General features: G+C 54.8%; 1 protein-coding gene across 2 annotated transcripts in view; it reads left to right on the forward strand.

Moving 5' to 3' along the window:
• Positions 1 to 25727, forward strand: part of MAN1C1 (mannosidase alpha class 1C member 1) — a 144030-nt gene that overhangs the window by 99204 nt on the left and 19099 nt on the right. For both annotated transcript variants that reach the window (XM_081817777.1, XM_081817778.1), the window contains exons 3-7: positions 8166 to 8281; positions 10203 to 10283; positions 14596 to 14690; positions 21013 to 21139; positions 24079 to 24172. In XM_081817777.1, the coding sequence (XP_081673903.1) occupies positions 8166 to 8281; positions 10203 to 10283; positions 14596 to 14690; positions 21013 to 21139; positions 24079 to 24172 (513 nt within the window). The remainder of the gene's footprint in view (positions 1 to 8165; positions 8282 to 10202; positions 10284 to 14595; positions 14691 to 21012; positions 21140 to 24078; positions 24173 to 25727) is intronic.

The following is a 25727-nucleotide window of genomic DNA, read 5'->3' on the forward strand; positions in this document are numbered from 1 at the left end:
CCCATGAGGAGCCCTGTCCAGCAGACCGCTTCAGCGAACCGGGCCTGGTCGTGGGGCGCACTGAGCCCCCCTCAGCCGCCGGCCACAGCAAACATTCTGCAGCCTCTGTGGCAGCGAAGCATGGCATCTGTCTGGGAAGGCGGAAGGCCGTGCTGTCTGCGGCAACCCATCTTGTCCCGGCCGCGGTGTTTTCCTTGGACAGCTGGCCACTGCTGCGGAGAGTGTTTTGTCCGAGGCCAAGACGCCTTGTCAAGTGTCCGCGGATCTCTAAGAAAGCGCCGTCCGTGTTTCCACAAGCCGTTCATTCCTTCAGCAGCCCTCTGCTCTCACCTTCCCTGTGCCTGGCCCAGGGGTGGATCCAGGCCACTGGGAAGAGTCAGGTGCAGCCACTGCCCCTGGGGTTCACAGGCGCGTATGGTGTGGTGGGGGCATTGCTGTGACCAAGGCACCTGCGGTGGAGCCGGGCAGCCCGGCCCAGGAGGGAGAAGTCAGGTCTGCTGGGTGGCTCAGGAATTCTTGAGAGAAGACTCAACACTCAAGCCCAGGCCAGGACAAAGTAGCCAACTCAGAAAAGGATGGTATCCCAGGCCTAGGGACCCATGTCAGCAGTCACCCCAGGGCATTTGGGGAGCTTCTGGTGAGATCATGTGGATGGAGCCTCACCCACACAGAGAGCAGCAGAGCATAGCAGAGGCTCCCAAGGCCTGGACCACAGGCACCCTGCGCACGGTGCCCCGGGGACTTCGAATGTGATCGGGGCACTGAGGCCTTGATAAAGGGCAGGAGCATCATCGGATCTGACCATCTTTTATCGATTCACCTCTAGGAAGAGCATTCTGTCGAGTGCCAGGAAAAATTCCTAAAAAAATATCTTTAGTCCTTCCAGAGGCTCCAGGAAAACTTTGCCTGGAAATACACATCCTCCGGACATGACTTGATGTGATCAGGAAATAGCCGTCCTGGGAACATTTAAGAAAAATGTTATTACTGGAGGGGAAAAACCCCGCCCCGGACCTGACAAGAGTGCAGAGATCCTGATCCCTGAAAGGATTTCGCGTGGCCAGACGACCTCGCCAGACAAGACGATGTGGTTTTAAACAATGCCCTTTGGGGTGGTGGGGATATCACTTTAATCATCCTAGAAACCCACATGACAGAACATTCCAATTGCTACTCCTGCATAACAAATTACTCCAAAACTTAGTGGCTTAAAACAATTATTATGCTCGGAGATTCAGTGGGTCAGGAATTCAGAAAGGGCACAATGGGAACAGCTTTACCGCCCTCAGCTGGAAAGGCTTGAAGGGGAACTTGACAGCTGGAGCCATCTGGAAGCTTCTTCATTCACATGTGTGGAATTGATGCTGGCTGTTGGCAGGGAGCTCAGAAGGGGCTGCCGGTCAGGAAACATACACGTGGCCTCTCCCTGTGTTCTCTCCTTATGGGCTACCTTGCGCTTCCTCACAGTATGGTGGCTGGTTCTAAGTGCCAGCGTTCCAAGAGACAGGAAGTGGAAACTGTTTCTTAAGGTCTGGGTCTAGAAACTCCCTTCTGGTTTATTCTGTTGTTCCCGGGAGTCACAAAGGTCCACCCAGATTCAAGGAGAGGAATGGTGGGAGGAGTCCCTCTCCTGGCGTAGGGTACACTGTGGTGCCCTGTTTGGAAATAAGACCTGCCACACAGCCATACTGGTTTCTTTGGAAGCTGAGAAAGAAACACTTAGGGTTGTTTCTTTACAGAGTAAGAAAAGTCTCTGAGGATTATGTCATCAAATTAAATGCACCCGTTAGAGTATGGCTCTGGGGATACTGCAGTAATAGGCTATGCTTTGGGTGATTTTTTTTTCCTTCTGAATGTTCTTCCTGCAGTTTATGTTCCCCAGCCTGACCGCTTTCTCCTTGCTAATATAACATCCCATAAAAACCTCACTGTCATTAGTATGGCAGAGTCAGGAGAGGGGGTACAAACCTCAGTCCAGCAGAGCAGGGCTCCTGCCCAGGCAGCCCCAGGGGGAGGAGGTGACAGGAGCGGAGGTCTAGTTCCTTGTAGAAACTGACCCAGGCATGACAAACAGCTTCACACAGGATGATGGTGCACACACACTTAGCCACTCCGGCTGATCTGGTCTCAGCCTGGTGGCAGGGTCTCCCCTGTCTATTGGCACCAGCCCCTGAAATAGCTAGCTAGCCTGCCCTGGGCGTGCCCAACAGATGCCTGCTTAGTGGGCTCAGTCTGTTCAACCCAACACGTTTACCTCTAACACTTCTGGGTACCAGACTGTAGCCAGGCGCTGAAAAATGTGAATGAGCCACAGCCCACTCCAAACTCCAAACCTCCCCACCCAGGGTGAGGGGCCATCTATTCTCGAATGCTGGAAAGTGTTCTAGGCGGTGGAGGACAGCAGTGGAAAAAACAGGGCTCTCCCCCCAGAAGCCCGTGCTCCCTTAGGAGAAGATAGTAACGGGGAAACATCCACATGTAACATCCCTGGGATGAAGGTGCCAAGGAGAATAAAGAGGTGAGGGAGAAGTGATGGGGGTGCTGTTCTGGCAGAGTGATGGGAACTGCCAAGGCCTAACACGGAGCAGGCTCGGAGGGCTCCACGAGCAGCAGGAGCAGAAGGAGAGAAGTGGGAGGGGGAGCGGGGGACGAGGCTGAGAGGAAGCCAGGGCCAGATCACAGGGCCTCCGGGTCCGATGGGAGCCATGGGAGGATTTTGGGAAGAGGAGTAGCATGCTAGGACTGGCATTTTCTTTCTTTCTTTTTAAAAATTTTATTTATTTATTTGTGAGAGAGAGAATGAGAGAGAGAGCACACGAGAGGGGGGAGGGTCAGAAAGAGAAGCAGACTCCCTGCCGAGCATGGAGCCTGATGCGGGACTCGATCCAGGGGCTCCAGGATCATGACCTGAGCCGAAGGCAGTCGCCTAACCAACTGAGCCACCCAGGCGCCCAGGACTGGCATTTTCAAAGGGTCCTTTTGGCTGCCGTGTTGAGGACAGATAGGTGGAGGTGTGAGGGGTGGGGAGCACAAGGGGAGAAGCCCAGGGGCCAGTTAGGAGACTCTTGGAGTAAATCCAAGAGAGAAGAAGGTGGCTGGACCAAGGTGGGAGCACAGAGGAGGTGAGAAGTGCGTGGAGTCTGGAAATCTTCTGAAGTGAGCCACCAGGATTCGCCGCGGGATGGGATGTGGGGAAGAGCAATGCAGAGTCAAGGGCTGGGGCACAGCTTTTGGAAGGAGGGGCTTGGCGTTAACCACTGTGGTTGGGGAACGGATTTGGAGGAACGGGTTAAAGGTGAGCCGCCTGTGACCTCCCAGTGGTGATAGGAGTGGAGGCTACTGGATAGGGGAAGTTGGGGTTCGAGGACAGGTCCTGGGAGTGGACATCTGGGAGCCCTCAGCATGCGGGTGGTACTGAATCACTAAGGGAATGAGGGAGGGCAGGGAAGAGAAAAGGCCCAACAACGGAGCCCGTCCGTAGAGGTCTGGAGAAGAGGAGGGACCCACAGAGGGGACTGGGCAGGCCCAGTCACAAGGTTAGAAGGAAAGGCTACAGGAAGAGTGGCATCCTGAAAGCCAAGGTCAGCTGAGAGCAAGCGCGATGCCAGGGAGAGTATGTGTGGCCGTCGGAGATGGACCAGCCTGCTCCTGGCCCTTCCTCTGCCCACTTTCACTGGGAGCTGTTGCTGGAGCCTGGAGACCAGTCTGAAGCAGACCAGAGCCCTGCTGTTACGGAGGGACAGACTGACAATTCCTCTGTGGTGTGAGGAGAGGGGAGCAGCCCTTGTTCTGGAGATGGGGGTGCACAGAACAGGGCCCTGGGTGAGGGCCTGGAGGAGCTGGTGGAGATTTCTCAGGAGAGGAAGGTCAGGGAGGCAGAACCTCATGTAGGCCGCAGGGTGGTGATCTCCGTGGCTTCCTGGGCAGGGAGACACCGGGTGGGCTCTAGATGGCTCAGGAGAAGGTGGGATGGGGGAGGCAGGTGCTGGCAGTCTGCGAAGAGTCACGGAAGTCGGGGCTATAACGAGGCCCCAGGGGATGGCGAGTGGCCCACGTGGGCTGAGGGCTCTGGCCTTTGGGGCTGCTTGGGGATAAGGTGCAGAAGAGGAGCAGAGAGGCAGTGGGGACCCTTGACCTGAAGGAGCTCACGGTTAGTTAGAAGGTGAGCCAAGCCCCACAGTGCAGGCAGGGCAGGAGTGGTAGGCACATGATTTGGGAGCTCCCTCAGCAAGAGGGGGTTAGATGGGTAGAATCAGGGGAGGCAGACCTTTGAGAACATGGGAGCTTTGAGTATGCCCAGACGCACAGAACAGCTTTCTTGGCAGAGGAGAGCGCACATGCAAAGGTATGGAGGCAGGAGGGTGCGGCACGGCACGTGTCCAGGAAGCATAGCTTGATGGGAGATGAGATTAGCCAGGTCCTTTAGCAAAGACCCAGAAGCTTCACCCCTCCCTCCCCTATTGCATGGGCACTCGAAAGCCATTGCAGCTTCTGAGCTGAGGAGGGACACAATTGGATCTGGTTTCAGGAAGACAGGTCAGGTAACAGTGTTCAGGGTGAATTTGAGGGGAAGGGCAGGGGTCCAGGAGGTAAGAAGACCTTTTGAGAGGCTAGGTGCACACCCAGATTAGGGGTGTTAATGGCCTCAGCAGCAGACACAGGTGGGACCCATGTGACACTTTTAAGTTGGGCCAAAGGTTTTGCAAGCTGCAGTCTCATGCCACACTGGCCTGGGAGGGGCCAGAGATGCAAGAGATGCGGAGATGCAAGAGATGCAAGAGCGCTCCAAGGCCTGGGTGACCCCAGAAGACTTTATGGAGGGGCTGCCCAGGGCCAGCTGGGGGCAAGGAGGGCCGCGCAGTTGGGTTAAGCTCACAGGTACCCAGCACTGTGCCAGCTCCTTTCCGTCCATCGCCCCATTTAGGCCTCCCTGTGGCCTTATGAAGTAGGTCCCACTCTCATCCCCATTTTGAAGACGAGGAACAATAGACTCAGAAAGGTACAGTGACTTACCTTGGCACACAGCTAGTATGTGATGGAACCAGAATTTGAACCCACATCTCCTTGAAAGGGCCAGTGTTTCAAGATAAGCTACAGGACCCCAGGAATAAGAACAGTGAACTGATTGATCAAGCACTTATTCTGTGCCAGGCACAAACAGGTGTCTTTGTCAGAAAGGCCAGGCACACATGTGATGCATTTCTCCCAGCTCAGGAACCTGCAGTGGCTCCCCAGTACCTAACCCAGTGGTCTTCCCTCACTTAACAGAAGAAAACTTTGACACTGAGAGTAGATGTATTGCTGGCCCAAGCTGGGGTTTGAACCCAGGGCTGGCAGGCAGGGGTGGGTCGGTCCTTTGTGAACAGCAAGGGTTCAGAGCTGGGGGTGGGAGAGGGAGCCAACCTGGAGCCTGCCTCAGGGACAAGCCCAGTGGAGCTTCCAAGCCGGCTGCCTGACTTTTTGTCCCCCTTTGGCTCTGTGCATAGAAATCCTGTGCCTGTTCACTGAATAGGTGCGTGTGTTTCCCCCCATCTCCCCCCGGGGAGCCGCCCCAGGCCGGCTGCAGGTACAGATAGAGTTGAATTCGGGATTGGGCCTTCCCTCTTGCCCAGGCTGGCCGCTGGGTAACCTCTGGCCTAGAATGAAAGGCTTTCCAATAAGTGCCTAGCTGGCCCGCAGCCTGGCTGCACAATAGATGTGGGCCGGGCTGAGAGATCATCCGAGGGAAGATGCAGGAACCTGAGAACAGGGTGGAGCCTTGTCAATAAATCCCTCAGTGAGCTGCCTTCTCAGCTGCCTTCTCGGAGCACTTGGGCAGGAGAACCGGTCACCAGGAGCCCTGGCTGCCTTCCTGGCCCAGCCTAGGCCCTCGGGGCTCCGGGCTCAGGCTCAGCCCAGGGAAGCAGGGCCCGTGGGGTGAAAACACCAGGCAGCCCAGGGCAGGATTCGGAAATCAGATACTCTGGGCCGCGTCGCCCTTGGCCTTGAGCTTCTCTTCAAGCCTTCACGGGTCACAGTGGCCTCCTGCCCCGTTGGGGGGTGGGGCACGGTTAGCAATCAGATCCGACCGTTTTCACAGGGAAACAAGAGAACTTGGGTTCTTCTCCTCCTTTGGTCTAATCCTAGGCATGTCCCAACCCTTCTCTGGGGGTCCTCTATGAAATTTAGGGGCAGGGTAGTGGGATCTTAAAAATCCTTTCAGGCCCTTAAAAAATCAGGTGTGAGGCCCTGTGGCATAAGCTTGGAGCCAAGAGGATGGACACCAGGCAGGCGCTTCTCAGCAACTGTGGCATCTGGGGTAAATCCGTGCTTTCATGCCTCACTACCTCTCTACCTCACGGTAAAGCGTTCCCGTGAGCCGTGTTTGGCCTTTGGCACCTGCAGGGGAAGCAGCCAGCACAAACCAGGAAAGATCAACTTTGTTTGGCTTTGGGTGTTTTCCTACCAATCCTTCAGCATAGGAGGGGTTGACATTCTGGAAATTCACTTCCACCCCAATACTGAAACCAACCTGGGATGCCTGACTCTGGATCGGGAAGCTCCTGCTTCTTGAAGTGGATTCGGAAACCTCCAGCCTGATCCTTCTCCCAATTTCTCCTGATCTCCCTCCCATCCTTTTCTAGGCCATGCCCTTTATAAGACCTTGCCCGGCCTAGAGAGGTGGTGGTTTGAGTTTCAGGAGTCTCTGCCTGCAAAGTCAACACAAGTGAGCAGTTAGGGAAGCACTAATTAAGGAGATTAGATGCTACCTCTGAATGCAGGTGTGCCCGCAAAGCCCATGCTCATGCTTCAGACTCTAGAGAGGCTCAGCCCGCTGGGGGAAGGTGGAGCCTGTGGTTCTCACTGCTTTTTGAGCCTCTGCAAGGACACTGAAGGAACAATCAGTCGAAGAATCAGTCCTCTTAAGCTAAATGCTGGTCTCTAAAGGAAATTGCTCCTACTTGTAGTTTTAAGGAGTTGCTGGGAGGGAGCTACCTCTTCCAGGAAGCCCTCCTGATGACCCCAGGCACATCTCTTTCTCCCTCCTTTCCTCCTTCACAGTACTCTGCACTCAGGCTCTGATTGTGCCACATGGGGAGGCCTTCTTCATCACTCTCCTGTCCAGTCTGTGGTGTGGAAAGCTGTGATATTTTACACCATTATCTCAGCCTTTACTCCCAGGACAAGAGTCTAAGGCCCGGTGGCAGGGGCCTGGTCTCATAGCTCGTGCTTTCTGTACTCACTGTCCTAGAGCGGCCACAAAATCTTTGCTTTGTGCATTTGTGTGGCTTCTTTGTCCAAACTTTTTTTTTTCAAATGGAAATACATTTCTGGTTATAAAAATAAGCCATGAGCTGAAGAAATCAAAAAGCACCTGTAATCCCAGCACTTGGAGATAACCATTGATCACATCCTGCCAGACTTAGTTCTGCAAAAGCTCATCCACATTTGGCATACAACAAAGAAATTATACTGTGCTGCTTTCCTTTTTTTTGCAACCTACATTTTTTAACTTAACAGATCCCATGGATATTTCCCCAGTAAACGCAGGTCTACCTCACCTGCAGGGAGGGCTGCATCATGTCCTATTTTATATTTAAGCCACAATTTATATAACTAATCCCCTACTGTTGGATTTGGAGTTTTTTCCCCATCTTTTCTCCATTGTATCTGGTACTGCAATAAATATCTTCCTGGATAAATATTTGTGAACATCTTTTTTTTTTTTTTTTTTTGGTCTTAGAATAAAATGAAGAATGAAATTGAAAAGTCAGAGGACTGGCATGTTTGTTAAGATAGAGTAAACCCAATACCGATTCGCCCTCTCCCCCGTGTCACAGAAAAGTGGTGGGTGCCTGGCTGGTACTGATGGTTGACTTTCGGGTGGATATGTGTGGACCCTGAAGGTCTAGGAAGCGGTTCGGCCTGTGAACTCGGTTTCCCAGCCTGCTGCCCACTGCCCACTGCCCAGGAAGCAGCCTAGGGTGGGCGGGAGGGGGGATGCTTGCTCCTGGACTCCCCCCTTTTGAATACTGGTGGAGTCTCCCTGGATCGTGCTTGGGCCAGCCTTGGCCTTGGAGCTTGCCCAGGCACTTAGAAGGGGCCGGGGAATGAGGGCTTATGTGGCTGAGGATGGAAAGGATAGGAACAAACCTGGGTCATGCCTTCGATCTCTGTGCCTACAGGAGGTCTCAGTGGGGCAACCATCATTGACTCCCTTGACACCCTCTACCTCATGGAGCTGCAGGAGGAGTTCCAGGAGGCCAAGACCTGGGTTGAAGAGAACTTCCACCTGAACGTGGTGAGTCAGAGACCCTTGGAGTGTTAGAGCCAAAAGGGGCCTGGAAGGTCAGTGGCCAGCTCCACCCTATCACTTCGGAGACCCAGAGACCCTGGCCCCAAGCCGCCCAGCAGAGCAGTGCTGGAAATGGGGCTCCGTGCACTCTCTACTTTGTCCTCTCCTAAGACCAGCCTCAAGGTGGGGGATCCCTCCAGCCCTGGCCAGCGCATGAGTATTTACCAGCCTCTTCTCCTCAGGAAGGGAAGACAGCCAACGACCCCTCCTTCCCCTCCCTGCGGTGCCAGGCACCCAGGAAGTCCCTTCTAGGGCTGGATCTGTAGAACAGAACAGTGGCAACCGAAGGGGCTTATCTGCTCAGAGCTGCTCTGACCCGGAGCCCCCACCCCACCCTCTGCTGCCCTCAGGAGATAGGTGAGAGGATTGGGAGCCATTTGGTCGGCCCCAGCAATGACACTGCCTAATTCACAGGCTTGTTGTGAGGTGAACTACCGCGGAGGGTTATAACAAGCATCATAACACAATCAAGTCTGATCTGGATGTAGAGTGGTATCCTCCTCCTCCTCATCATTACCATTATTCTGAGGCATGTTATGCCTTCTGGTAGTCTGTGTGAGGAAGCTTACAATCCTTCCTGAATTTGAGAAAGGCCGAGGTGGGAGAAGGAAGGGGTATCTTCACAGGCCCACCTTGCCTCTGTGCATATGGTGGAGAGAGAATGGGCATCAGGCAGCTACCTAGGGTGCCAGGTGCTGGCAGGTCCGGGGAGCCTGGGGACATTCAAGCAAGCTGGGGCAGGTTAGGGAAGGTCCTCGGAAGAAAGCAAGATAGGGTCACATCCCCTCTCTGAGCCTTGGCTTTCTCATCTGGAAAATGGGAATGGTGACCTCGCTGAGCACGGGGAGGCTAAAAGAGAGAATGGCTTTGCAGTTTTCTGTTTCACGAGGCTCTCCCACATGAAGGGATGGTCACTGCGTGTTGTTAGCGGTAAAAGGCTGTGATGTGGGGAGCGCTGGGCGCAGGGGAGGTCAGAGCGGGCACCTTTAGGAAGCCACACAGGGCGCTGGGCGGGTATCTCAGCTGTACCCCTCAGCGCCTCAGAGCCACCCTGCTCCTGGTGAAGAACCTCGGGCAGAGAAAAGCTAAATCTCTTGCCCGACGTCCCAAAGCCAAGTAAGAGGCTGAGGTGGGATTTTAACCTAGAGCTGGTCCTTGGCATGATGCCCCAACACCCCGGATTTGCAGTCCAGACCCAAGAAAGAAAGCACAGATTAAGGCAACTGTGGACATGCCCTGTGGGCCGCAGACCTGAGGCTGAGAATTGCTGCTTGCCTGCAAGTGTCTGCCTGGCACCCTTGCCTGTCAGCCTCGGCTTTGTCCCCTTTGCCCCAGAACCTCCTCAGAGAACCTTCCCCTGTCTTCCCCCTGTCTTCCCCGTCTCCCCTCCCTCCTGCTAAGCCGGGAAGTTCCCGCAGGAAGGGGAGGTGGCTGGACTAAAGAATTTGCCTCCCCTCAGGCTAAGCTTCAGCCCCAGCTCCCCCACCAAGTTCTTGAGCTGCCTGGAGAGCAGCCAGGCACAACTTTGCTCCGAGGGCCTCCGGCAAGGGCTGGGGAAGGAAGCCAAACCCAGTGTTTATTCCTAATGCTGTCAACGTGCTGCAGTGGCCTGCCAAGCAGGTGCTGATCCCTCTCAACTTTTGCTCAAAAAACCACCGCCCAGCATAGCCCGGCCTGCCAGGCAAGGTGCCGGAGCTCAGCATGAGGGTAGCCAGGCCAACAGGGTGGGGGGGTGGGGGGGAGGCTGGGGCCGGAGTGACCTGTCTCAAGGGCCTGGCTGTCCCTGGGAGCCCTGCAGGCGGCTCACAAGTGTTCTCCCCCACCCCGGTTCCCCCCCCACACACTGCTCTTTCCTGCGGCCCTGCAGAGTGGAGAAGCATCCTTGTTTGAGGTGAACATCCGGTACATCGGAGGACTCCTCTCAGCCTTCTACCTGACGGGAGAAGAGGTAAGTTGGCCCTTTGAGGCCCCTGGACCCTTCAGGTGTGAGAAGACTTCGGAGAACATCCAATCCCACTCCCTCATTTCACCAGTGAGGAAACAGGGATGCAAGGGGATTTGCCCAGGGCTACCCAAGTCCACCCAACGTCCGCGGTGCCACCTGCTGACTCTTCCTCACCTTCTGTCTGATGCTTCCCTTCTGCTGCCCAGGTGAGCCCCACGGGCTCCCACGTGGGTAGTGAATTCTTTAAGGAGCACGACTAGTCTCTTCACACCATCCATGCAGCTCCCCACACAGCACCGAGCAGGCTCTGGGCTCAGCTCGGGCTTGTAGAGCTGCTGGACTGGTTTTTGCAGGTGTTGGTTTTCAGGATAGATGAAGCCAAGACCACTGTTTCACAATTTCCACCGCTAGGGGCCCTTGGCCTTGTCCTGCTCCACAGCCACCCCTGTCTGCTCCCCTCCTGGGCCAGCCACCAGCCAGCCACCGCTCCAGGCCTCCAGCGGCCACGGGACATGGGACTGCTGGTCACATGCCCTAAGTGCAAGGCCTCAGCCCCAGGCATCGGCTTCCAGCAGAAGGGCTGAGAAGTGTGGGGAGAAGGCAGAGCCCTGGGCACAGAGTCAGAAAACCTGGGTCTTATCCCCACACCTTGAGCAAGTCCTCTCCCACCCCTGGGCCTCGCTTCCTTCCCCACCGTGGGGATCGGCTCACAGAACTCTTGTGAAATGGGACAGGAGGGACAAGGTTTGACCCCGAGCTGACCAGCTCCAAAGCCCATACTCTCCACGCTGCAAGAGAATTTTGAAAACCACAGAGCTCTGTAGAAATGGGAGGCTCTTCATCCCCTCGTCAGCTCCCATGAAAGCACAGCCCAAGTATCTGGGCATGAGGTTGTCCAAGTCCCCAGGACATGGGTCATCCATTGTTGTGCTCCCCGTTAGCCAGAGGGCCACACTGCTCAACGCAACCGCTGCTCTAGGGCTGGATGCCTTGGCTTTGGCCTTTCCCTTCCCTGCACTTCTCCCTGCTCTGTCCACCCTGAGACAAATATCATCCCTACCCCCTGCCGCCAGGGGACGCAGAAAATTCCCTGCTAAGCCCCAGTGGCTCAGAATCCCTGAAGCATCCAGGGCACATGAGCAGTTCCATTGTGCAGACGAGGGTCAGAGACAGTACGTGGCTCACCTGAGGTCGCACAGCTGCCAAGTGGGAAGATCTGAACCTGGGCTCTGACTCGCAGCCCGGAGAACTTTCCACTCTACAGAATAGAATTCTTGCTAGTTTCTCTCACCTCTGTTCTGGAACCTCTGGGCCCCTGACTGTGGCTTACCATGGCTGCCGGCCTTTCTCTGTGCTGGAAAAGCCGCTGATAGCACTTACGGGCTCCACAACCTTGGGCAGATTGCTTCATCCTCAACGTGGTCAACACCCTCCCCACCAAGTTATTGCAGGGATTGAAGGTCGTGTAGATAAGACACCTGGCACAGTGATATATTGTGATTTATAATAAGTAATATATATTTGGTCTTCATCACATTTCTGGCAGAGCTCCTAAAACCCTTGGAATTTCCTAAGCACTGAGAGCAATAAATGTGCCTTTTGTTATGTAAATTGGGTGACTCTTGGACCCCACCTGAGGATAGAGGCTGGTTGTCAGGAGAACCAACCACAAGGTGAGAGGGTTGTTATATTCAGTCCCACCACCCTGACTTCCAGGGACGGGAGAGGGGCTGGAGGTTGAATCAGGAGCCAATTAGCAGTGGTTTAATTAGTCGTGTGCATGTAATGAACTGGGCCATGGAGCTTCCAGGGTGGCTGAGCACTGGGAGATTTGGGGAAAGCACCACTCCTGGAGAAGGCATGGAAGCTCTGTGCCCTCTCCTCATACTTTGCCGTAAGCATCTCTTCCATCTGGCTGTTCCTGAGCTACATCCTTTTATAATAAACCAGTTAAGTAAAATGTTTCCTGCGTTCTGTGAAGCGCTCTAGCAAATTAATCAAACCCACAGAGAGGTTTGTGAGAACCTCTGATTTAGAGACCGTGGGTCAGAAGCACAGGTAACAGGCTGGACTTAGGAATGGTGTCTGAAGTGGGGGGGCGGGGGGGGGGCATCAGTCTTGTAAGGACTGAATCCTCAAACTGGAATCTGATGCTGTCTCCGGGAAGATAGTGTCAGAACTGGGTTGAATTATAGGGCACCCAGCTGGTGTCTGGCGAATTGCTTGGTGGTATGGGGAAACACCCCCCCGCACACACAGTGGAATCAGGTTCAGAATCTGTTCCACACCTACTCACTTCCAAGAGAATAAGTAGGACTCGTGTTCTTCTGTTCCCAGTGGTACCCCTCTGGTCCACACACACTCACTCAGCATCCTTCCTGGTGTGGCTGAGATCCTGCAGTGCCTGCCAGCGATAGGGCTTTCCAAAGGTGGAGACGTGGAAATTCCTAAGAGCATTTAAGAAGATTGAGCTCGGAGTCCTCAGGGCAGAGGGCAGCCGGCCAGCTGCCTGGAGCCTCAGCACTGGGGTCAGGTGTGAGTTCAGTTCCTCTGTGCCTTACTGCTCAGCCTCTCGGGGGGCAAGTGACACTATCAGGTGCCTCAGACGAGAGCCCTTTGTTGTTGCTAAACCAGTGGCTTCTGGGCCAAGGCTTTGGGATCTGGGTTCTAGACACGCTTCCGCAGGGACTCTGATGTGAGTGGCCCCCATGCCCACTTCTGGGACCCACTGTCTGGCGCTGGACGCTGTCCTCTCCTCTCGCCCGTCCCTGCCAGGCCCCAGGTGCGGTTCTTCCCTTCCCCCGCCTCCCCTCCTGAGCAGGAGCCATAGCTGCCCTCAGAGGCCTCCCTGCCACATCCCAGCTAGTCCGGCTAACTCCTCCCCACTGCAGGCCCTCTGCAGCTGCCTCAGCCGTTCAGTGGCCCATACTGGGGCCAGGGGACTCAAGAGGACTTGGTGTTGCCGCACACGGGAGGTCGGCAAACCGGATCGGCCTTGAGCTCGGAAGCGAAAGGAAACGTGTGTTGTTCCACTCAGAACAGTTGCTAAGTGACTTACGTCTCACGTTTTAAAAAATAAATAATATTTACTGTGGGCTTGCTTTTATTATAAAATAGCACAGAAAGAGAGATAAGCCAGATGAAGAAAACAAAATTCCTCCGTGAGCCCACCCTGCATCCCTAGGAGAGCATTGTTAATATTTTGGTGTATTTCCTTCTCATCTGTTCCTCACACATCCGTGTGCATATAATTACTAAAGTTGAATTATACTATTTCAAAATACTCTTTTAATAAACTACAAACCCTTTCTTTGCTATTAAGTAATTGTCTACATCATTCCAGTGGCTGCCTGGTATTCCGTTGCATGGATAAGTCCTAATTTAACCACTTCTGTATTTGATGTTTAGAATATCTTCGTTTTTCCACTATTATAAACAATGCTGGAATAAATAGCCCTAAAGTTCAATCTTTACAACATCCTTGATTACTTATTTCCTTAGAATAGATTCCTAAGAGGGAAGCTGAGGCATCAGAAGGTCACAGGTGCTTCTGAATTAGAAGAACGGTGTGAGGGGGTCAGAGCCTCCATCAGGGCCCTGAGGCCGGGGCGCCTCCTTACGGCTCCTTGGCCATGATGTCAGCAGCTTAACCGTTCACCTTCTCTGCTCATTCCCGTCTGTAAAATGGGAACGGTGGGAAGATCCAGAATGTCCGGCCCTTCCCCTGGTTTTGCACACGGGGTGGCGTTGCTTTGCTGAGAAGCTCACAGCAGCTGAGCTGCGAGGCAAGGACTAGAACCCGGGGCGGGGCAGGGCTCCCAGTCTAGTGCTCCTCACACTCCATCAGATGTGCTCCCACACGCCCCACCTGTGGCGTCCTGGCCCCACCGTGTGGGCAGGCACTGGCTGTTGGTGACCGCCACCCTGGCCCCTTCATCCCCTCGGCGGCCACCGGAAGCACAGCTGGAATCACTGAGCCCTCGTCACAGTCCTGACACTGTCCTGCGGGCTTTACAACGATGACCTAATTGTCATTCCTCCCGACAGCCTCTGAGGAAGGCCGCTGTGGCCTTGTTTTATGATTGAAGAGGGACATTGAGGCTCAGAGGAGGTGCCTCAACTCAGGCCATGTAGCCAGAAATGCGGAGTCAGGTTCACATCCAGGCCCGTCTGACTCCAGAGCCGGACGCAGCGCCCCCTCCCACTCTGCGCCCGCAGCTCCTGGGTGCATCCGCCGCCGGCAGGAGCGGGGCTTGGGGCGGGGATGGCACCCACCCAGCCCCATTCATGATGCCCTGTGCTTCTTCCTTTACAGGTGTTCCGAGTAAAGGCCATCAAGCTGGGAGAGAAGCTTCTGCCGGCCTTCAACACCCCCACGGGAATCCCAAAAGGTGTTGTGAACTTCAAAAGGTAGGACATCTTCTGATTTCCCTTTTGTGGCTTTGGCTGCATCTGTGAAGAAATTGAAGCATGGAGAGGACAGGACCCGCCTTGGGAATCCCAGCGAGTCAGTGGCACAGTGGAGACTGGCCTTAGCCGAGGGCTCTCCAGGGCTGATCTTCCCTAGGTGGGGAGGGAGCAGCTGGTCTGTAATCGTTCCCTAATACTGCCTTGACTCACAGCCCTACAGGTGTGCCCAGCTAGGGTCAGGCGCCAGGAGGCACATCACACCCTCCTGCCATGAGGTACCCCAAACTGCTAGGGGGTCTCAAGACCCTGAGCAGAGGGACCGCTGGACTGGGTCTCAGGAACCCATTGTCAGAACCCAGAGGGGCTTCTGGGGGCATCAAGCCCACGGAGGCTTGGACTCCAAGGAATAAGGGCCTAGTCAGGTCACATAAGCCAGTAACTGACCATTCCCGGACACAAACCCAGGACTTCCAGCTCCATTTTTAATAATACTTATTGGAATTTCCCCCTCTTTAAAAATAGTAAGTTCTCGGGGCGCCTGGGTGGCTCAGTTGGTTAAGTGACTGCCTCCGGCTCAGGTCATGATCCTGGAGTCCCGGGATCGAGCCCCACATCAGGCTCCCTGCTTGGTGGGGAGTCTGCTTCTCCCTCTGACACTCCCCCCCACCATGCTGTCTCTCTCTCTCATTCTCTCTCTCTCTCTCAAATAAATAAATAAAAATCTTTAAAAAAAAAAATAGTAAGTTCTCATTGCAGAAAATGTGGATTAAACCAAAAGTGTTAGGTAAGACCAGAAAACTCCTATGTGGTTCCGACCACTAATCAAAGAAACCACCAGTAATGCTTCTTTCTACTGGCTTGGTTTTAAAACATTGATTTTCATTGGCTGCTTCCATGATTTTCCTTCCTGATCTATTGCTTAATTCAGTGTGTGAACTAGAGACTTTCTGGGTAGTCACTAAGTCACAGAATGTCAACACGGAAGGGACCCTGGGCGGTGCCACGGGAGAAAGGTAGAGCCGGGGCTGCCGCTGGGTCCAGCTCCAGCGCCGGGGTGGGGGGGGTGTGCTTACCTGCCCCCCTCGCAGATGCCCTTCCCCCTCGTGGGGATAGGAGTGTGTTTATATCCACTCGTTTTCCAGATGTGGCGACTGAGACCCAGAGAGGGGAAGGGATGGGCTCAGAGTCAAGAGAACCAATGGCCAGCCAGCTGGATGATGGATGAATCTTCATGAGCACAAGTCTTGCTCCTGGGGCTCCCCAGGGCCCCATTGTCTTGCCTTTCCTCGCTCTGTTCTTCCACCGGTCGACTTGCTCTCAAAGGCCAGCTCGCCCGCCACCTGTGCCGTTAGGGCTAGAAGCGTTTTAACTTCTCCCGGCCTCCAGGCACTTTCTCTGCCTCCTTACGGCCCCGTCACATCCCTCTTCATGTTCGCCGCTGGCCTGGGAGCTCCTTGAGGGCAGGATCCGTGTCCGGTTCTTTGCTCATTCCTTCCACAAATATCTGTGCTCGGGACTGTGTGCAGGATGAGAGATGAACCATGACACTGTGCTGACCGTTTCTGAGCACTTCCCTGTGCCCGGCATTGTGCTAAGGCTTTCTGTATGTGGCCTCACCGAGTACTCCTCACAGCCACCCTTTATTCAAACAGAGTCTTGGAGAGGTGAAGTAACTTGCCCAAAGTCTTCCAGCTGCTAGGTAATTGGGGATACGATTTAAGCCCGTTTGGTTAGAGATGGAAAGCTCTGCTCTCGAGGCCGGTCTGGCCCTCCCTCAGACGGGAGCCCTGCTGTCCCTGGGCTGCAGGAGCAGCCCCCCGGGAGACGTTGTAGAAGGCACCCAGGGGCTTCCTGGGGCCGTTCTTGAGGCTCTCCCACAACCCCGAGTCTGGGAGGAAGGCTGTAATATTTCCGTCTCACCACACTTCCCCGTTCCATCTCCTGAGGTGATGTCTTACCTCAGGAGCTGCGTGGGAGGGGGGGCCGTGGGCTCTGGTGAGTGCCTCCGTGCCTCGGCTTCCTCTCTGTCCTGGGGAGTTCCCATTCTTCGGGTCAGCCTGCCCGGGGCCTCGCAGAGGAGAGGGGACTCGCCTGCTCGGCCCCTTCGCTTACTGTCTCTGGTCCAAGAGCATTCCTGGGGTGTGACCTCACATAAACCTCACCAGAGGCCACAAAGGGGCCCCCAGGGCCAATCGAATCCCGTTCTCGGTGCCAGGGTTGACTTCTCAGAGCCAGACGTTTGGATCACTGCTCAGATTCCTTTCCCACAAACACTGATCATGGAGAAACACAGCCCAGCTATCATGGAGCCGAGACACAAACACGGTATCTCTGTGGCTCTCTGTCCCAGGGCTAGCTCCTTGGGCCTCAATGCCTGGAGTCTGGGATAGGACCTTACCTCAGTCATCCTTCCCTCATCTGCACTGCCCTGGCTGTCTGCCTTACCCCTGTTCCTCAGAGCCCGGACCGGATGCGACACAGATCCTAACATTTCTGATTAAGAAAACGCATTTATTTTTAGGCTATTTGCATGCTGCCAGTGCTGTATACATATGTATGTATATGCATATTTCCTGGCAACACCTCCCTTTCATTTTCTGGGTAAGAGAGTCTGTTGCTAAAAAAACGCCTCTCTGTTCCAGCGGGGGGAATGTCAGGGATGTTTACGGCCCGTGGGGCGCTGAGTTTGCTCTTTGGAGAGGGCCTGCTGGTGGGAGCTGGGCCGCACACTGCCGCCCCCGCCCTGGGCAGGGCTTGCGCTGGGCAGCTCCAGGGAAGGGCCAGACCGGGTCCCAGCAGGAGGGGTAGATAACTAACCCTGCTCTTCCTGTCTGGGAGGCAGAGGCGTGGACCCCTGTGACCTGCGACCTCCGAGGGACTGCTGAATCCAAGAGAGTGGCAGTGGCCAGTCCAAGGATTAAGCTCTCACACACGCAGACACACTTGGCTGCCACCCACCCAAATCATGCAGGCTGAGATACACAAGTTCACCTGTATCACACGCTCTGCATCCACACACACACAAACATGCATTTACATAGACACGCTCCCCCCCCCACAGATATCTGCATCTTAGTAATTGCTAATGTTTATCGAGCATTCACTGTGCACCACATACAATGTGAACACATGATTTGGATTCTCTCTCTTCAACCTCACAATGACCACAAGGACCCCATTTCACCAGTGAAGACACTGAGGCGGAGAGAGGTGAGGTAGCTTACCCAAGGTCACACAGCAGTAGAGTGAAGTTAGAATTAGCAACCAGGTCTGTCTGGCTCTAAAGTTCACAATTATACCGTACACATGAGTGCACACACAGACATACAGATACACATGGGAGCTTCCGCCGTGCTGGGGAGGGGCACTGTGGAGTGACCCCTTCTCCCCGGGCAGAGAACACAGGCTGCAGACTTAACAGACAGGGAGGGAGGCAGAGGGCAGAGCTTCATTAGCCCATTGCCTTGCAGGGCTGATGAAAAGCCCTCCTGGTCTCTGGATGCCGCCCAGAACAGGTGCATTTGGGGCACAGAATACCTAGGGTTTGGATTTGGATTCAGCTCTATCAGTTCTGTCCCTTGCTGTGTGACGTTGAAGAAGTGTCTCCCCCTCTCGGAGTCTGAGCATCCTCACCCATGAAATAAGAATCGTGGTATCTACCTCCGAAGCTGGATGTGAAGATGAAATAAGACACTACAGCTGTCTGGCACCCCTCAGGAACTCAATAACTCAAATAATTTTAATAAACTATAAACACATGATTTATATGTGCATAATTACATAATGTGAAAAATGACAGTAATTACATGCCTAATTTATACCTCACAATAGCTCTAAGAGGTGTGGGTTTGGTCATTTAACAGATGAGGAAACTGAGGGCGGGAGAGATCAGCAGACCTGCCCGAAGTCCCCCGGCCGGGCGCTGCGGGAGCCGGCGCTTGAAGACAAACAGGAGAGGGAAGGCGCCCGCCCACTGCCCACCTCTGCCCAGCCCTGGTCTGCCTGGCTGCCTGGCTGGCTCCACTGCAGGGATCCCACTCCAGAGGGAGGGGAGAGGAAGGAGAGGCTCATGTGGGGGAAAATGAGAACAAAAGACAACTGGGTGACCGGTGGCTATTTTGACCTTGAATTTCTCTGTGAGGGCAGGAAGCATCCATTATTCAGGAAACCCTCTGTGGGTACCCACATCTCCCACTGAGATAGCTGGAGAGAGAAGTCTCACTTGGCCTGAGGGGAAGAAGAACAGAGAGGGGACACCTTCCCCTTCCCTCTGGGTGGATGTGGGGCCATCTGGGTGGGAGACCGTTAGGGGATGCACAGAGCCCAGGCTGAATCTGGCCTCTGCCACCTACCAGCTCTGACCTTCCAATAGCTTACTTTCCTCTCTGAGCCTCAGTTTCCTCTTCGTATATTGGGATGAATGATGTGTTACCTTGTAGGCTTTAAATGAAGTCAAGAAGCAAACAGCTTGACCCAGTGCCCGGTATCTGTAGTGGCTCAATACACAGAAGCTGTTTTATTTATTATCCACGAGCCAAGTCTCCCCTCTCTGTGCAGCCCATCCCTCTCTACCTGCCCCCAAGTCAGGAAAATACCCAAAGAGGTGGAGACAGGAAGAAGGGGCCAGTGGTCGTCTCTGTTTATTGAGGCCACCTGCTCCATCAGATCCTAAAACTTAAGTCCTCCACCTTTTTCTGGAAGTTGAGACTGATGAGTTTGATTTCAGAAACTATATTCAGGCCAGATAATGGAGTTTGGAGAGGAGAGGGGCAGCCTCAGGAGAGCCCCAGCCCACCCCAGGAAAAGGGGTGCCCCTCAGATGGCACTGTGACCTCCCAGACCCACCTTCTCCCACATCTGCCTCCCTATGTCCTGTCCCCAGGAGACAGACAGACAGAGGCCAGTTCCTAGAGAGGCAGAGCTATCCCAGCAAGGAAGTGGAGGGGCTTCCCAGAGGCCAGGGCAGAGCCAGCCCCCTCAGCCTACTCCTTGGAGCCCCTACAGATAGGGGCACTCACTCCACCCTGCTCCATCCCCACCCTGGCCCCCTGGTTGTCCTAAATGTCCCACAGGAAAGATCATCACGGTACATATGAGGAAACTGAGGCACGGGGAGAGGAGGCAGAAAGGACACCCCCATTCTGTGCTTTTCTTTTCCCTCTTCACCCCACAAAAGCCCTAGGAACAGAGACCAGGACCAATTACCCTCGCCCAGTTTGATGATGCAGGTGCATAAGGTGGGGATGGTTTGCCCAAGGCCTGTCAGCTAAGAAACTTGATGCTGGCCCCCTGGCTATAGAGATTTAAGTGAAAACACCTGGAAAGGCAGCGTCCTTGCTTATTATCTAATTTAAGGAGAGGCAGGCCACATAGTGGTTAGGACCAGCTCTGGTGTCAGGCCAGCCTTGAGTCCCAGCTGCTCCACGTGCTGTGTGATGGCGAGTGGGTGACATCACCATCCCAGGCCTTGTTTTCCTCATCTGTGAGAGGGGCAAGTGGGAGGATTTCCTGAGACCCCACCTCTGCGCTCTTCCTCCTTGGAAGCACCCCGGACCTGGAAGCGGGACTGAGACAGCCTTCTCCAGCGAGGATCTGTCTGAGGTGTTCCTGAGACACACATGACTAACAGCTGAGGAGACCTTTACTCCGAGAGCCGCTGTTCGTTTCATTCCTAACCTCGGGCCTCCCAGGGAGCCTGCAGCTCCGGGCACGTGGTCGTACCAGAGTCACCTGCCCGTCAGGTGTGGGGTCCACAAAATTCCAGGAGGGGCCACTGTGTGTCCTCGGGCAGCACTGACAGTGTGAGGAGAGGGAAAGAGCCAGGTAGGGTCCCCGCTTTTCGTCTGCCCCGTTCCGACCCCAGCCACAGCGGTGTGCCCCGCGCACACGGGGCCACAGACTGTGAGGCAGCCGGATTGCCTTCAGCCAGAGGACAGAAAGCGTTCTGCAGGGTCCTTGTGGTCCCTGACGGCATTGTCCCTATCACCTGTAAATTTAGCGTAACTTGGGTGCTGGGTCTTGGCCACCGAGGCAGCTCTGCTACCGTCCTTGAGCCCACACATCTCCCAGGGGCTGCTTGACGATAGAAACAAAGAATAGTGCAGGTGACCTCTGTGTCCTCATCAGCAGTTGGGGCTGTTACTGGTGCTGACTCCCAGGGAGGAGCAACGGAGACCAGGTGGCCAGAGCGCCCAGGATGGGACCTGGCACGAGTGGGTGCCCCCCCACTGCGCGATCTCCCCCCCACACACCGGTTACTCTCAGCAGGGGAGCCAGCCTCACCAGCAGCGGGGTGACAGGGGGTGCTTCCATCTCTTTACAGTGGCTCCAACAGGAGCTGGGGCTGGGCCATGGCTGGGAGCAGCAGCATCCTGGCTGAGTTTGGATCCCTGCACCTGGAGTTCTTACACCTCACCGAGCTCTCTGGCAACCAGGTCTTCGCAGAAAAGGCAAGTGTTCTCCCTGCTCCCCCCACCCCCGAATGGTGTCTCCCTCTTCTCCACACTCAGCAGGTCCCCGATCAGTGGGGGTGGGGGGGGTGGGGGGCACGTCCAGCCACCGCTAATACAGCTGTGGAAGCCCTGAGCGTGCCCGAAGCCAGATGGCAGGAAGGTGCACGCAGTGGGTAATCAGGGTTCTGCCGGGGCAGGGAGGAGAGGAGGCTGCCGGCGAGGTTTTCACCGGGGCAACCACGCATACGTGGAATCTGGAGAGAGCACAGGAACTGAAATCCAGGCACCCGCGGGCGTTGGCAGGAATTGGCCACCGGGTGCAAAAGTCCCCTTTCCAGAGCCAGTTAACTTTTTCATGTGAGATCTGCTGCCTTTTCCTTCCAGATGCCCGCCTAGCTCATGTTGTCAGCAGGTTGGCAAAGCGATTTCACTCTACGACAGCAGAGGCACACGTCTCTTCGTCCTCATTGTTACCGGGCTGGCTCAGGCCGCAAGGGGTGCTGAGAGCTAGCATCCAGGCTGTCGGCCAGCCTGACAGCTGCCTGCTCCTGCCCCTCTGTGGAGCCCTCCAGAAGAAGCAGTTCCTCCACTTTGACAGCCCTCAGCAGTCCCACCGTCTGGAAGTGCCTCCGCGCGGGTCTAACCCTAAACCCAAGGAAGGCAAGGGTACACACACCACCCTCAGAGGGCGCTCGGGCTCCATCAGCAATTGTCCCTTCCTGAGCCCTGCCTAGGGAGATGAAGTCCCGCCTCCAAGAATATCCCTTTGGAGGCGCCTCCACTCCCAAAACCTTCCCTTCTCTGAGGGTTAGACTCTTGGGGTGCCAAGGGAGCTGGGAGATCATAGATTCACACCTCCACCCAGCGGCTCTCAGTCGTGTGTCCACCAACCAGCCTCAAAGCATCACCCGGCGTGCCTGTAGGAAACACATCTCTGGGTGTCACCCAGACCCGGGAATCTGCATTTTTAATAAGCACCCAAGTGCTTTTTGATGCCGAATTTAAGAGCACTGCTTATTCAGTGTGGGAATCCCCCCGAGCATTCTTGGGAAGCTCAAGGAGAGCTTTTCAGCCCCTTGATCACTTCCTCTGGGTTGGGGCTCACTACCCCCCTTAAATAGCCTGTCATGTCAGAACTGCCTTCAGGGCCTGTACTGGGAGGACTCTGCCACCGTGTGACACCCCACCTTGCAAGTTCATGAAAGAAATTCCATCCCACTTCCTGATGGGTCTTATTTACTGATCCATTTTCCTGCCTCCCAAACCCTCCTTCCCCCAGCCTCCCTGTTTCCTTTGCTCTTGAGTCAAACTCCCCTGGGAAGGTTGTGACTGGCTCACACTGGAGCGGAACAGGGAGCTCACTCTAGTCCCTGGCTAGCCTGGACAAACTAGGTACCACTGCCCGAGCACCTACTATTTGTTGGGTACCTTATAGTGTCCCTAACCACCCTTCCAAACCCTGAGGTGGGTCTTACTGTTATCCGCATTTTACAGAGGAGGAAACTGAGACTCAGAGGTTCAGTCTCTTGTCCTGGGTCATTCAGCTGCTAAGTGATAAAGCTAGAATTCAAGCCCAGGACTTTCTGACTCCGAAGCCCACATTCTTTCAAGACCAGATTAGTATGGCAGGCTTCAGGCTTTTCCTCTCGAGTCCATCTGCCTGTCTTTCTGTCTCCCTCTACATTTATATTCTCCGGCTATTTTCATCCCCCAATCATGCCTCCCACAGAGGCGATTATTGGCAGTCAACAAATTGGCCCAAATTCTAGAAGCACCCGTACCCTCCAGGGGAGCTAATTTAGCCTGCTTCACTGCTCACTACCAGGACGGTCGAGAATAACTCAGGTGCAAGTACATTCCTGTCCCCTATAATGGACTCCGTTAACATAAATGGATATGAAATCTCATGTGGTAAAGCTAAGTGCCGTCCCCTAGAAAGAAAGGTCTGACAGCTAAAAGGCTCCTCTCCCTGCTCCTTGCCTTGTAGATAAATCTACAAGCATGATATACTACCGTCCCCGAGGGCCTTGCTGTTCTAGTGGATTCTGTGCTGGAAGCATTTCATGTACTGCCAGAGAGCAGACCCCAAGGGATAAAGCCTTCCTGCTTCTCACCCTTTGTAGCCCCAAAGGTTGCAAATCTAGCCTCTTCTTGCTCCAGCCAGGCAGCCTCTGCGACATGTGACTGCACGGCCTGCCCTGACCCATGTTGGACACAAGGGCTACTCCGTGTGGCCAGCCGAGCCCTGCCTTGTGTCCTGGCTCTGCCACTTACGAACTGAGTGACCACGGGCATGCCACTGAAACTCTGGGATTCGGGTTTGTCACCTGTTACACAGAGATAATACCAGATGGGTTGTTCTAAGGGTCCGAGGTGATGTATGTAATGGGTCTGGCTCAGAAGGACTGAGAAATGTTAACAGCTGTTGTTGTTCGGGCAGGGGTGTTGAGGAGCCCAGGCCTTTCCTCTGGAATGGTTGTATGGTGTCCGATACAATAACATGTTTCTAGGCTGAATGTTATGAAATTGCCAGGATTGACAATTTCTGACCTATCAAAGAGGCAGTGTTACCTAGCACTTAAAAATGAGCGGCTATCGCTTATAGGAACCGCCCCCTCTCCTGAAAATGCCCATGCCCCAAAGCAAGGCACCGTGAGGAAGGGGTGAAGTGAGGGGAGCGTGGGGACCTCGCAGGGCCCCAAGGTGGTGGCCAGGCTCCCCTGTGGCCGTGTCCTGCAGTGCCCCACCCGTGGGCCCAGGGCGTGGCCATCTCGCCACCTCCGGGCTGGGGCCTGCTGTTGTCAGCTCTCCGTCCTGCCTCGTCTGAGTGGTGTCCTCTTCGGATCCGAACAAGCTGCCTCCTTCCGCGGCGGTGGCTAAGAGCTGGTGGCTCCTTCCAGAAAGTGAAGGTGCGTCTGGTGTCCGTTTCTTGGCAGGTCAGGAACATCCGAAAAGTCCTCAGGAAGATCAACAAGCCCTTCGGCCTCTACCCCAACTTCCTCAGCCCAGTGAGCGGGAACTGGATGCAACGTGAGTATGGAGATGCCGCCGCCCCGCCTTCCACTGATTGCGGTCAGCATCCCATGCAAGGCGTGCGGGCCAAGTGAGCAGGGTCACGTTTCTCAGAGCCGCAGGCCCGTGAGGCCTTTGCTCTGTGCTCCCGGACCCCACCCCCCCTGCCAGGCGTCCTGGGGTCTTCACTGTCCTCGTGTTTGGTGGGCTGTTGTGACAGGTGTGGTGGCTGCCCCCTTGCGAGGCCTGCCCTCTGCATCCCCTGCACACTCCCTGTCTCCAGGCTTCCATCTCTTAAGGCACCACTGAAGCATCTCTGGCCGTCCCCCAGACTTGTGGGGGTGTTCCACATAGAACCGTCTGTCCACTCCAGAAATGGCCCTGGGAAAGACCACGCATCCTCTCCCAGGATCGGGTGCCCCACCTCCAACTTTAATCCTTTTTTTTTTTTTTAATTTTTAAGCAGAGCCTAACTATATAGCAATACAAAAATCGTGAATTTACTGCTGTATCTTGCACCTGACAGAATGGGTCCTGGGAGTTCTGTTCTCTGTTCAGAGGCTTGTGCCTCAATCAGACGGGTGTGGGTCACTGGGGAGCCTCAGTTACAGCCCCCAGCTCCACCCACCGAAACAGAATGGGGTCAGGAGGACTTGTAGGCTGGAGGGTGTGGAAAAGTCTCCCAGGACCCTGGGATTGCACCCCTGTCAAGAGGCCCTGATCATGAGGTCACAGAGGGAATTGGTGGCCACAGGTTCCTTGGGCCCTGCCTCTAGGGGCTCCCTCCCCCACCTCCACCACTCCTGCTGAAACAAGGAGTCCTCTCCCTTTCCCCTGCCTCCAGCCCTATTTGTTATGACATCAGCAAGGGACTCAGAAGCAAAGTACTTGAGACTAATTACTGCCTGACTGTGGGAAATGCACTTTATCTCCTCAAGCCTTGGTTTTGTCTCCTGCAAATGGGAGAAGACCCCAAGATAGCTTTTTTGTGCACCACGGAGGGATGTGGGAGTAATGGTCAGAAGCTGCAGGAAACAGATTTCAGTTCATCTTCCAAAGATGACATGTGTTGTGCCAAAAGGTAACGAGTGCCCATCAGTAAAGGTATGCAAGCAGGGCTTGGAGGCCGGGCCAGCCTTCAGGGACACGGGGGAGAAACTGCAGAGGCCTATTCTTGCAACCCTGGGCCTCTGTGACTGCAGATCCGGGAGGCCCAGAAAATGTGACCCAGGAATTTTCCCCAGTGATGACCTCACCCCCAAGTAGCCTCCTGCAAGAACCACTTACAGAAATACAAAGTATTTTTAACGAAAGCACACTGCCAAATCCAAAAGTGCAGGGAGAAAATGAAGGTTTGAATTACAGATTATGGCCACGGGAAGACAGTTCAATAACCGTTACTGCTTTTAATTGCGAGGCTTGACTGGGTAAAGAGATAAACTACCCGGCTGCTGGCCTTAACTGCTCCCGGACGACACAGCAGAAGCCTTCTAGAGGCAGAGGGGGTGTGGCTTCCCTGTCTGAGCAGCTACTTTGGCAAATTCCAGGGAGCCGCCCCCCCCCCCCCCCCCGG

Source organism: Leptonychotes weddellii, chromosome 4 (genome assembly GCF_054177405.1).
Source record: "Leptonychotes weddellii isolate Sample4059 chromosome 4, ASM5417740v2, whole genome shotgun sequence".
NCBI lineage: Eukaryota > Metazoa > Chordata > Mammalia > Carnivora > Phocidae > Leptonychotes > Leptonychotes weddellii.